Raw genomic sequence first — 14,035 nt, forward strand, 5'->3', positions numbered from 1 at the left:
GGCATAGTGTTTACACATAGCCAGACGCTCAAGTCCATTCTATCAAACGGCATAGTGTTTACACATAGCCAGACGCTCAAGTCCATTCTATCAAATGGCATAGTATTTACACATAGCCTACACACATCCTCCCAGGTGCTGTCATCTCTAGATTATTTATAATACCTAACATAATGAAAACACTATGCAAATTGTTGTTATACTGTATTATTGTATTATACTGTAATAATGTATTATTCTTCATTCTATATTATTATTTTTTCCCCAAATATTTTCAGTCCATGGTTGGTTGAATCCACAGATGCTGAATCCGTGGATACTGAGAGCTGACTATATCCACTTCTGGCTGTACTGATTTGGGGGTTTTCTAAACTGGTAAAAAATGTTAAATATCTTATAAATGAGGCATTATAAATAAGCATTATTATAAATGAGCGTAAGCTACTAGAGGACCCTTAATTAAGATTGAATTAGGGTTTGAAAATAATGTCAGAAACTCTTAGCTATGTCTGAATATTAAAAGTCAGATTTTCATTCAGTTTTGCCACTGTGATTCATAGTTAAGATTATACAATGTACTTTTTGGGCTTCAAATTTGTTACTAAAGTTGAGAGAGAAAAAAAATCCTGAAATGAATCAGAAGAAACATAAGGACATAAAAGATGGGAACATGGTAGATGATCATGTCTCCACCTTCTTTCCTACTCTAGAAACTTCCGAACATTCCTCTTTCTGCCCTGATTTCCTCCCTCAATTTCTTCTAGTTTTTTATTTCTGGACAGTCTTTTCAGTTCTTTGAGACAAATGTTGCTCACAAATCACCCTAGTCATAAAGCGTCCCTCCAAAGACCAAGTAAGCGCCCTATGGATTTGTACCTCAGCGATATTGCCACGGTGGAGGAAGGGAAGGAGAAGTGTGATGAGGACAGAACTTTGCTCTTGGTCTTTCATAAACTTGCTGATCCTAAAAGAGGGGAGAAAGCAGGTATGTAAGGAGGATATATAGCTCAGAGTATTTCTCTAAGAAGTTAAACTTTCTGTACAAAAATGTCAGTGACTAAAGACAATTTAACATTCCAGTACACAGGTGGCTTTTAAGGATGTGTGTGTATAAAACGTTTACCTTTGCTACTTAGCAGAGCCCAACCTTATGCCTCACCAACATCAAGCTCTTGGCTACTGCTCTAGTTCTTCTGCAGGATAGACAGTGCCCAAGTTACAAACATCCAGCTCATGTACAACTCGCACTGATGAACAGAGCCTATTACAGGTCATAGGTAATTGTACCTGTGCCAACTCACATACAAATTCAACTTAGGAACAGACCTGTGGAACCTATCTTAATCATAACTCAGGGACTGCCTGCATCTGACTGAGTTATGGTGAACTCCTGTGCTATAATCTAGCAACTAGTAATTTTTTATTTTGCAAAGAAATGACTTTTTTTTTTTTTTACCATAAACAATGAATTTATCTCAAGCAATACTACAAACACTGAGTTATCTCAAATAATACCATAGACATTGAGCTTATCTTACACATAGAGTTTGAGACTCAACATTCCAACTCTGGAATGGTGGCCCACAACCATCTGAACTCTGAATTTTCCTCGATATAATCTGCCTCTTGGAAAAAACTTATGCGTAAGAATTGGCCATCCTAGAAAACCTAGTGTGCCTCTGAACCTTATACAAATAGAGAGGTGCCATAAACCAACTAAGGTGCCTAATGGGGGCTGTTCTCCTTGTCTTCCTTATTTTTAGAAGATTTACTTCCCATTCATTTTGAGAAAAGCTCATTTACCTACAAACAAGACCGTTTAGCTCCCCTTTCACAAAGGCACAGAAAGGCTAGTTGAAATTAATTTTGGGAGGAAGAGGCAATGGTGAAGACCCTTTAGTGAAAATCACAAATCAGCAATCTAATGAATTGTCAGAAATGACATTTTAAAATGCCACAGCTTAAGGTTTTATGTGCAGTATTCATTTATTTCTTATTTATTAATTTTTTTAAAACAGAGCCTCATTTTGTTGCCCTGGGTAGAGTGCCACTTAATACCCATAATAGGTCTGCAGTATAGCAACCATTAGCCCCATTTTGCCCAGAGAAAAACTGAAACCCAGAAAAGCTGATGTCACACAGCTAGGAAGAAAGAGAGGTCTTTCAAACTCTGGTCTTTCTGGTACTTAATCTCCTTTCATCATCTTTCCACAATCACATAGCCTACGATGAAATTTAATGAGAGTATTTAGCACAGTTTCTTGTTTCGCATGACTTAGAAATACAAAAGTATAAATAAAACATGGCAAAGAAGTTTCTAGAAGATTCTAACATACAGTTGTTTTTTTGATGTTACTGAAAGTAACAGAAAAACAAATTTTCCACAACTAAGCAATGTAATAGTCAATTTAAAATTTAAATTAGAATCATTTCTTGTACTCAAGTTTACTAACCTTGCCCTTTATAGAAATCACAATTATATACTATTATACTATAATAGATCTACTGCCAAATAGACTCTTTAAAAAAACTCTTGAACTCTTAAACAAAGAAAACAATCTGCTCTTTTAAGGTAATTATTTTTATCAATTAAACTAAAACCCCAAAACTATGTGATCCCACAAAACTCTAAAGGAAAAAAATTTTTTTTCAGGCAGTGTCCCACTCTGTTGCCCTGAGTAGAGTGCCATCGTATTCTCATAGCTCAATGTAACCTCAAACTCTTGGGCTCAAGAGATCCTCCTGCTTCAGCCTCCCAAGTAGCTGGGACTACAGGAATGCACCACCACGCCTAGCTTGTTTTTCTGTTTTTAGTAGAGATGGGTCTCACTCTTGCTCAGGCTGGTCTCAAACTCCTGAGCTCAAGGGATCCACCTGCCTTGGCCTCCCAGAGTGCCAGGATTACAGGTGTGAGCCATTGTACCCAGCCTAAAACTCAAAATTTTAATTAAACAAAATGTACAAAGGGTAAGCAAGCACATTTTTTAGTGTACTTTAAAATTTGGAAAAATCTGTTCCTTTAATATAAGGTGGCCATAATGTGAGTGTGCAATTTAAACTTTAATTTAATTGTATAATTAAATGAAGGCAGATGGTATAAAAGGCTTCTAATAATTATTCCAGGACAGAAAAGAAAATTCTGCATTAACTTAATAGTGGAGGGCATTTGAAATACTGAAAATCTTTTTAGCTTTTTATTACTAGGTTCAAACAATTGAAAAACAAGATACTATTGTTAAAAAAAAATTAAAACAAAGGATAACGTTCTTTAAGTATTAACACGTCACTTACTTTGAAAGAATGCCAAGCTCTTTACTGACTTGGGCTCTGTTCTTTTTCTTTTTCATCTTTTCTGCATTTATTGTGGTTTTGCTGAGATACTGAAGGATTGCAGGTATATGAGGTAGAATTAATCTTCCTCCTATTGTGATGGAGTCTAAAATAGATCGTGATTAATGTTTTGACGTTAATAAACTCTCTTAAAGAATAACTGTACAATATCTTCATGATGATAAATAAGGAAAGCACTCAACTGCTATGAACATTTACTTAAGATTCAACTCTGAAGATTAAATAACTTTCTTTTCACTCAAAATAGCTATATCACTAGTTAAGTTGAAAACTCATATGAGACCTCTGAGGCTTTATTTAAACCATTGCCGGTAATAAGGGAAACATTGGGATAATATGGTAAGAATTCAGAGATATGACAAGAGAAATCATTTACTAATTTCCTGGAGGATAGACTTCCTGGAGAACAAATAGTCTGCATTTCTATAAAAGCGAACAAAATTCAGCTTGTATAAATTAGCATTAATTCATACAGCAAAGAAACTGATGAGCATAAGCTATTCTGCCTTTGTTTTTTTTTTTTTTAAAGAAAGGGTCTTGCTCTGCCATCCAGACTGGAGTACAGTGGTACAATCGTAGCTCACTGCAGCTTTGAACTCTTAGGCTCCAGTGATCCTACTGCCTCAGCCTCCCAAGTAGCTAGGATTACAGGACTGTTGCCCAGGCTACTCTCAAACTCCCAGCCTCATGTGATCTTTCCGCTCAAGTGATCAGCCTCTCAAAGTGAGATTATAGGTGTGAGGCACCATGCCTGGCAGCACAGGCTATTAAGAAAGGCAAATTGTATTCACTTTTTCTTTTCTGAGAAAACAATTCCTACCGCAGAAGTCTAAGAATCACTTGCTGTGTTGGCATACATACCATCTACATTTTCTGCTATGTCAGGGTATACGCAGCCAGTTACTGGCAAGCTCAAAACTGTTTCTGTGGGCTCAAAATCTGGAAGGTTAAGAAGATCATCAACTATATCTATCACAATACTGGCTGTGGCATCAGAGAGATTCTTTGCTGAGAGGATGGCAAAAACATTGGTCAGGATATCGCACTCTGGATGTCCAGGCTTCTGTTTAGCCAGAAAAGGGAAATATCTGCAAGAAAAGACATTATAATAATCATCTTTTTTCTCAATGTTTATTTCTAAAATATATCCATATGAATTTTCACATGAATTTAATCTATGTATACATGTGTGTATGAATGTTAATAAGATTATTCAAAAGGGGAATTATTTTAAAATCTATAATTTGATGGATAATTCTAAGTACCTTAGAAACATTTTAGGTTCTTTATGTGTATTTCTCATTTAATCCTTATAACATGTCTAAGAGGTAGTATTATTACATTCACCTTATAGATGAAGAAACTGAGACTTGTCCAAAGTCACTGAGCTACGCAGTGGCAGTGCTGGGATTTGAACCATAGTTTAACTCCAAAGTCTAAGCCCTTTCTAAACAAATCTCAGTGAAAACACTGTTTTTTAGTCATAAGCTTTTGAGCATGTGAATGTTAATACATTCAAATTTGTTCTATCAGGATATACAATATTCAAAGATTAGGGTCAGCTGTGGGGAGGTCAATGGATCTATTGCCAACAGTGAAAGATTCACATGAAAGATCTGAATATCCTTCCTACTGGAAATGTACCAACAAGGGCAGAGAACACAAAGGTATTCCAGCCAAGGGTAAAGGAGCAGTTGTTCTATAGTCAGAGATGTAACCCTAATATACTTAGTAAGAAGGTCAAAGTCAAGCTGAAAAAATGCAGATAACGGGGTATTCTCCATACATCACACTGGAAAAAAGAGGTGAAGCACTTTACCATACTTAGCACTGACAAAAGGATAGAGAAATCCTTTTATTCATACATGATTCTGTCTAACAAATATTGCACTAATATGTAAAGGCTCCAGGCAAAACACTTTACATATTATCATCTCCATTATCATTGAGGCAGGACTGCTATTACTTCATTTTACAGGTGATGAAACTGAGGCCAGACTCAGAGAGGCCAACTTTACCCAAAGAACATATGGTGGTTTCTAGGATTTGAAGCTTGCTTTGTTAGCTTCAGACACTACTGTTAACCACTATGCTATTATGTTGTCTTTGACGTTTTTCTAGCAGAAAAGGTAAGAGCTGCTTTCAACTGCTGGAAAGTCCTAGTAACCAGACTGTTCTGGCCTAACTTAGCCCAAGTAACCAGACTGTTCAAATCTGAACCAGACTGTTCAAATCCAGCACAACTCCCAAGTAACCAGACTGTTGAAATCCAGTGCAACTCCCAAGTAACCAGACTGTTCAAATCCAGCACAGCTCCCAAACCAGACTGTTGAAATCCAGTGCAACTCCCAAGTAACCAGACTATTCTAGAACAAAGGAACTACCTGCCACAATGGGCATGGTCCACGCTAAAGCATATGGCTCAACCAGAAACTCCCATTACTCATTCAACATGCAATGAATATCAACTAAATACAATTAAGAGCTATTACAGTCTGCGCAGGAAGGTGCAATTATAAGAAATGGCCTCTGACCTCAAAGAGCTTTAGGCAGGTAGGTTATGAAAACAGATGAGTATGATAAAAGCAGTATGTGACAACAGGCCTTACAGGAATGAAAGATCTCAGACAAGGAAGAGACTGAGCCCTGATGGGGTCATGACAGCTAGAACCAGAGCAGTTAAGAGTAGCCAGGGAGAGTCTCAAATTACATTGGCTGTTCTGGCTTCATTATTTACTGCATCTCTTTTTACCCTCAGGAATATTTCAGTTTGGACAAGAAATTATACAACCACCCTAGTTAATAAGTATCTTTTTATTGCCCTGAGTCTACCTAATTTCTGAGACAATTTAACTTTACTTATAAATTTTTAAGATATCGCTATAGTTTAGCTCTATCTACATTTATACAAATAAAAAATAAAATGCTAGACTGCTGTATAGATGGAAAATCCTTTTTGTTTGTTTTTGAGACAGGGTCATACTCGCCCAGGATGAAGTATAGTGGTACAATCATAGTTTGCTGCAGAAGCCTTAGACTCCTGGGTTCAAGCTATCATTCTTTCTCAGCCCTTACCCCAGTAGCTAGGACTACAATTGCACAGTACCCTATCCGGCTAACTTTTTAATCTTTTGTAGAGATGGGGTCTCATTATATTGCTCAGGCTGGTCTAGAACTCCTGGCCTCAAGGGATCCTTCCTTCTCTGCCTCTCAAAGTGCTTGGATTACAGGAGTAAGCCACTATATCTGGCACGAAAATCTGTTTTAATATCTGATTGACATTAAGTAAGGTGTAACTATATTTCAAAATCTAAATTTATTTTTTATTAACGAGTAACATTCTCATGGAGTGGTTGTGAAATATTCATTCATTCACTCTTCCACATACAACTACATATGCTTATCTATTACTATAGGGAGCCCAAGGGAAGTGAACCCTTCTAGAGATTTTTTTTCAGGTGAGTGGGAAAAATAGGTTCTGTTGCCCACCTCTTCTATTGCTATGTGGCTTCTATTCCCCCAACCAAAACCCGAGAAATCATAGAAAACAATGAAGTGGGATCCAACAATGTAGATCTATACTTTGGTTAAGGACCCAACTAATATAGAACTGGGTCTCTATTGTAAAGTATCCCTGCATGAAGGTCCTTCATGGCTTACTTGCCTAACAATTACACAGCTACAAATATTTCTCAAGTGTGCCTAGGAAGTGCCGCTTATGAATGTTCAGTGATGAAATGATATGAAACGGCTGTCAAACTGGGAAATGAACAAAGAGCCCTTCCTACTAGCAAAATAAATGGGTTTTCCTGGGGGAGCCAATGTCAAGGTTGTTGGCTTGTTTTTAAAGACTAATGACACAGGAAAATGTTCATACTATACTGATACATGAAAAAACAAAATCAAAACCAGTTACATAGTATGATACCAATTTTGTAAAAACCAAAGCTATGATTTGAATACCACTGACTCAATAATAAAACAATATCTGACCATGAGAGCTGGATGTATATTTAGATGTAACTTAACAAGAACAGAAGACGATAGTCTGGAAAATCTGCAAAGTCTGTGAAATTTTTCTGATTTTTCACCAGGAACCATGAACAAGACACAGAATGCCAATTACAAGTCAGCTTTATTTTTAAACAGGCATGAAGGAAATGGCAATGCTCATGTGATGACATGTAAGTATTGGGTATGTTTCACATTCTGTTTCTCCCTTTGCCAGGACCAATTAAATTGCTGACATAATTATTACACATATTGGAAGCACGGCCCTATCAATTTTAATATTTCTAATTTTCAAGTTTTAATCAAATCGTAAATATTGCAAAAAGGTATTTGCTTTGATGTAATAAACGCTCTATAATTTTCATTTACTCTAAATGATGTTGTATTACTTATTTTTGGTTTTTATTATTATGAATAATCAAACGCTCCATGTCATGAGAAGTCTCCCTTCCCCACCCTGGTCTACCCAACCAGTGCTATTGTAACACTGTTGACATTTCTCATCCATCCTGCTAGATACTTTCTATTTCCGTTCACATTTATTCCTATAGACAGATACCTAAAAGCATTTTTCCTGGACTAGACTATACGTATTGTGTAGGAATTTGTGTTTTTCTTTAAATGACATATTTTGGGACCTTTTCATGCTTTTACTTAGCTGCCTCATTCTCTTTAACTGTATCTAAAGTAACTCACTTACGAAAGACCATGAGTTACACTCTTAGTTCCCTATACCAGTTTTGAATACCTAGCTCTACAACAATGCTCTTTTTCTGACATAAATAATACCTAGTTGGGGGGTTTATATGGCTATTTTTTTTTTTAGAGAGAGAGACTCTCTCTATATCACCCGCGAGAGAGTGCCGTGGCATCACAGCTCACAGCAACCTCTAGCTCTTGGGCTTGGGTGATTCTCTAGCCTCAGCCTCCTGAGTAGCTGGGAATACAGGCGCCCGCCACAACGCCTGGCTATTTTTTTTGTTGCAGTTTGGCCGGGGCTGGGTTTGAACCCGCCACCCTTGGTATAAGGGACCAGGGCTCTACACACTGAGTTACAGGTGCTGCAACAATGCTCTTTTTAAGGAAAAAATTTAAAAGGCTATACCTTGCATTTCTGCTCCAGATGCTAATTAGTTTCAGCAGAGAAGTAGGAGAATACTGACTCTCAGAGCCAAGCCTGTTGATCTAGAAGACAAAACAAAAACAGAATATCAAATAAGAACATATAAGAATTATAGAAGAATCACAAGTAACTAATAAGCGGAAAAAGCACAGAAATGTCAGCAAAGAATGCAAAGTCAAGGGACAGAGATTAACATTGAAAAGAACAGATTAAGGAAAAAATAAAGTTATCTAAAGTAACAGCTACACAGGAGAAATGGCAGAGGTGGCGCATGGAAGTGCCAGACACTTGGAAGGGATCAGCATTTTAGGTTTCAAATGGTCAGGAATGACTGAGAGTTCAAGCAGCTAGAAATATTTTCTAAAATCAATTCTCTCCTGGAGACTTTGACCATACCAGTTATCATTACCTACAGCAGTGGTTCCCCATCTTTGTGATAGCAGGGACTGGTTTCATGGAAGACATTTTTTCCAGGGGTAGGGGCATAGGTGTGAGGGGAAGAGACAGGAGACAGATGTTGTGCAGCCTGGTTCTGATCAGGCCATGGACCGGTACTGGTCTGTGACCCAGGGGTTGGGGACTGCAGTTCTAGGGGTTACAACTGGAGAAATCAGATAAGAGGTAACAAAACAAACAAACAAACAACAACAAAAAATCTGTGTTTTTCCCCTCATGTCAAAAGCCAGAGGCAATGTTATGTGAGGTACTACAAAAGTTAGATTGTATGTGCTTGATAGACACAATCATACTCAAATCAGCCTTCAGTATAAATGCCGTGGTATTGCAGAAATTAACTCTTGAGTTTCAGGTGGTAGTGAAGGCAAAGAAAAGTGTCCAGGAACTTCCAGCCAGCACAAGCCTGGGGAGCACACGATGCTGGTGAATTAACAGTAGAGAAGAAACAGAAGATGTGTGGATAGAATGTAGAAATCAAAGTTTACCTGGGGCCAAACTGCACCGTGAAACACAGCATCAATTTCTTCTGCTCTGAACTGATAGGACTCCCAATCCAAAAAGATATCCGTTACCATCTTGATTCCAAGACGTCTTAAATTTTTCAGTGGGTTAATAAATTTCAGCTGTATCTATAAGACAATGATCTTCTATTTAAAAAAGTACGCATGCATCATTTTTATCCCTGACCCTTCAGAGAGGTCCTCCTGCTCAGATGGCTAAGAATCAAAGTAGAAATATCATTATTAGGCTTGGTGCCTGTGGCTCAGGGGCTAGGGTGCCAGCCATATACTGGAGCTGATGGGTTCGAATCTAGCCCAGGCCTGCCAAACAACAATGACAACTACAACCAAAAAGGAGCCAGGAGTTGTGGAGGGCACTTGGAAGGCTGAGCAAGAGAATCACTTAAGCCCAGGAGTTTGAGGCTGCTATGAGCTATGACGCCATGGCACTCTACCAAGGGCAACAAAGTGAAACTCTGTCTAAAAAAAAAAAAAAAAATATATATATATATATATAATATATATATGTAAAATATGTATATATAATATATATGCAAAATATATATATAATATATATATTTATAACTATATATAGTTATTAAATCTACTAACTTTGATTCACATGACAACATCAAGGGAGCAAGTCGTATCAATTTTCTCAATGGACAAGAATCAGAAGCACAGCAAGCCTGGGCAAGAGAGCAGGACCCCACACCGTCTCCATTAAAAAATTAAAGATTAGCCAGGCAGGATGGTGCTGCCTGTAGTCCTAGCTACATAGGCAGAGGCAGGAAGATGGATTGAGCCCAGGAGTTCAGGGTTACAGTCAGCTATGATTGCACCACTGCACTCCAGTCTGGGCAACGAAGTGAGACCCTACCACTAAAAATAAAAATAAAGAAATATAAGTAAAAGTAAAAGACAGGAGAGAGATTCTGTCTCTAAAAAAAAATTTTTTTTAAACTTTTTAAAAAAGGAAGAGAAAACAGAGACTTAAAAAAATCAAATAGTGAGATGCACTACCTTGTCACTGCCCAGTAAAACCTCCCTAGTTATCTTTAGGAAAAAATATATTTGGGTGGCACCCAGCCTGGGCCAGCTAGTAAATGACAACAGCAACAACAAAAAAATAGCCAGGCATTGGGGTGGGCACCTGTTAATGCCAGCTACTTGGGAGGCTGAGGCAAGAGAATTGGTTAAGTCTAAGAGTTTGAGGTTGCTGTGAGCTGTGATGCCACAGTATTCTACCAAAGGATGACAAAGTGAGATTCTGTCTCAAAAAACCAAAACAAAACAAAAAACCATCTTTAGACTCAGAATAGCAGTTTTGTATTTTATGACGTTTTACTTTTTGATTCAAGTAATTTTTTCAAAGAAAATTCTGATTTCTTCCTATAAACAGAACATGCTAAACAAAAATAACCTAGATTTTTTTTTTTTGCCCTCATATCTTGAATTAGGACACAAAAATATTACACCTTTATTTCCAAGAAAAGTCACTTTTCTTTTTGTTTTCAGATTATGTATTATTTTAGCTTTTTTAAAACTACAAGTATTAAATTATTCTTATTAAAATTGGCCTGGGGGACTAAAGAATTCACAATCTTTCCATCCACTGAAATACTCTGTACAGTAAGAAAATGAGGTGGCTGAATCTAGGCATGAGAAGACCTTAACAGACACAGTCCAAAGAGAAATAAAATTTGGAGAAAAGACTTGTCCATTTAAAGGCATAGGGGCCATAGTGGGTCTGATGTAACAGTATATTTTTAAAGTAACAAATATTACTACTACCACTGACATCTCCTTCCTCATGACTTATAAAATCACAAATATGTTAGCTCATGTGTTGAGGTTCAGAGCCCTCAATTTATTGAGTTCCCACCAATGGGGGCCTGGCCTCAAATTCTTTTTTTTTTTTGAGATAAAGTCATACTCTGTTGCCCTGACTCAAGTGCAGTGGAGTCATCATAACTCACAGCAGCCTCAGACTCCTGGACTCAAGCAATCCTCCTGTCTCAGCCGTGTAAGTGGCTGGGATTACAGGATCACGGCATCATGCTGCCTAATTTTTTCTGATTTTGGTAGAGACAGAGTCTCATTCTTGCTCAGGTTGGTCTCAAACTCCTGACTTTGAGCAATCCTCCTGCCTTGGCCTCCCAGAACCCTAGGACTACAGGTGTGAGCCACTGCACCTGGCCTCAACATCTCATTGAAGGCAAAGTTATTGAATTTATGTGATAGATAGAAAATGTCACAGATATTCCGACAGGGGAGACACTACTATACATTTGGAAAAGGTAAAGCTTCACGAAGGATGCAGAATTTCTACCAGATATTAAAGAATGAAGAGGTTTAGGTCAGGCAGAGGAGAGACAAAGGCCTCAGATTTCTCCCAAGCACAGGATATTGTAAAAATCAAAGAAGTGGGAGAAGATTCATTCCCTAATCCTTTTCCCACTTGATTAATGTACTGTGGGCTACAGACTTCTAAGTAGCAACTTATTTTTTATATATGCCTTAATTATCCTCATTAAAATAATTATCCTCATTAAAATGTAAAAACTGCCCTGAAATTTATGAAGAGAATCCAAACAGGGAAATTATTTATAATGAAAATCTGATACCCTGATCAACAAAGGTATATGAACCTGAAACAGTGCATTTTAAATTTAAGTGGATTTAAACAAGGCTGTGCAAGCCTGAGGAATCATATCTCACACGCCATCTACTTTTTGCTAACTATCTCATTAGTGTGCAATTTAAAATTGCTCATGGACTTTACGGACACCCTGAATAAGTTTAAAAAGATAGAGAACAAGACAGGGAAACACAAGGGGACAAGTCATGAGACCGTCTGGTGTGCTCAATTCTGTGGGCAATATTTTCATTATCAGCGTATCGCATTTGGCAGAAGATAAGAACTATCATTGATATTTGAAAAAACACAGTATTGTGATCAACTACAGCAAATGAAGAACACCCACCAAGAGGGTATCAAATAGACATGTGTCACCCGTCTCCCCTCCCCACGAGGACCTCCCTGCATGTTTTGTTCATTTCTGTAACTACAGGGCCAGCTGCCCATTGACTCAGTAATTGTTAAGTAAACTGGAACAACCCTGAACATGAGCAACTGTGGACTTTAATTCCAAGAGGAATAGTCACTACGACTGAGTTTATGTACATTTCCAAGTTAACCTCACTGCTTAAATGTACAAAAAACCAAAACAAAACCAACAGCAACCTTCACTGTACATCTTTGAATGCCTGATCCATGACTGAAGGATATAAAAGACACAAAAAAGTAAATGTGGAAAAAAAATAAGTATTTTTAAAAAATAAATGTGTAGGCTCGGCGCCTATAGCTCAACCGGCTAAGGCCCCAGCCACGTACACCTAAGGTGACGGGTTCGAATCCCCAGCCCGGACCCGCCAAACAACAATGACGGCTGCAACCAAACAATGGCCGGGCGTTGTGGCGGGCGCCTGTGGTCCCAGCTACTTGGGAGGCGGAGGCAGGAGACTCGCTTGAGCCCAGGAGTTGGAGGTTGCTGTGAGCTGTAATGCCACGGCACTCTACCCAGGGGGACAGCTTGAGGCTCTGTCTCAAAAAAAAAAAATAAATAAAAAAAATAAATGTGTAACTGAGCTCAAACACATAAGCGTAGAACTTTAACTTACTTAAGCAAAATTACTATGCAATAATTCATCATGGTGCTCGAAGGAATTCCTTGGATGTGTCCAAGAATTTCAAAAGAAAAAAATAAGAAAGCTCCCATCTGTCACCAAACTTAACACCTCACTAACTAATGAACTGTGAAATTACATAAATGATCCTTTTAGTTACTGATTGTTGACTTGGGAATAAGGGTGCATTACTAAGTAACTTCTTCTGGGTTAACCAAAAATGAGAAAGACATAAACAGTCTTTATAAAACTGTAAACCTTTCACTATTTAATACGTCCATATACAGATAAAGTCACATCACTTGCTACCAGGCATAAACAAAGATTCTCACCTAGTTCTCATGGTTCTTATGGTCTCATGTAACAGAGAGAAAGAACTTTCTAAGGTTTCTTTTCAGATTCCGCTCTTGGCCTCCCATAGCCTCTTTTCAACAAAGCAACCAAAATATTTTAAAAATGCCACACAGTCCTTCCCAGGCCCCTGGTTTGAGCTCTCGGTAGTTTCCCATTATGTGGAAGCCCACCCAGCTTCTCATCAGAGCCAAGGTTTTAACACGGCCCACTCGACCATCACTTGTTGAGCCTCCCCTTAGTGACTGGTCCTGCTCACACTGCTCCAGCCACCACAGCCTCGCCTATTCCTAGAACATACCCAGGCTATTCCCATCCCAGGGGCTTGCACTAGTTATTGTCCTTGCCTGAAATGTCCTTCCTATGGCAAGACAGGTGTAAGGTCAAACATCACCTCCTGGGAGTGGACCCTGCCCACCTAAAGGCACCGCCTGTGCACCCTACCCTGGTCGCCTTCTACCATGGGCCTTCTCTTTATGTCCTATTTTTCACATCTTTCATGTTTGTCCTTAAAATGCTCATGACTTCCTCTATTTGCCTGAATAGATCAAGC

The 14,035-nt window shown here is 38.3% G+C and overlaps 1 protein-coding gene across 1 annotated transcript in view; it reads right to left on the reverse strand.

Annotated features, from left to right (window-relative positions):
• Nucleotides 1-14,035, reverse strand: part of UTP20 (UTP20, small subunit processome component) — a 101,951-nt gene that overhangs the window by 36,163 nt on the left and 51,753 nt on the right. Inside the window, exons 28-32 of the mRNA XM_003783310.3 lie at nucleotides 9,427-9,570; nucleotides 8,468-8,547; nucleotides 4,213-4,439; nucleotides 3,292-3,436; nucleotides 877-964 (exon numbers count right to left, since the gene is read on the reverse strand). Of these exons, the coding sequence (XP_003783358.1) occupies nucleotides 877-964; nucleotides 3,292-3,436; nucleotides 4,213-4,439; nucleotides 8,468-8,547; nucleotides 9,427-9,570 (684 nt within the window). The remainder of the gene's footprint in view (nucleotides 1-876; nucleotides 965-3,291; nucleotides 3,437-4,212; nucleotides 4,440-8,467; nucleotides 8,548-9,426; nucleotides 9,571-14,035) is intronic.

The sequence above is a fragment of the Otolemur garnettii genome, unplaced genomic scaffold (assembly GCF_000181295.1).
Source record: "Otolemur garnettii isolate 467f Iridium unplaced genomic scaffold, OtoGar3 scaffold00007, whole genome shotgun sequence".
Lineage (NCBI taxonomy): Eukaryota > Metazoa > Chordata > Mammalia > Primates > Galagidae > Otolemur > Otolemur garnettii.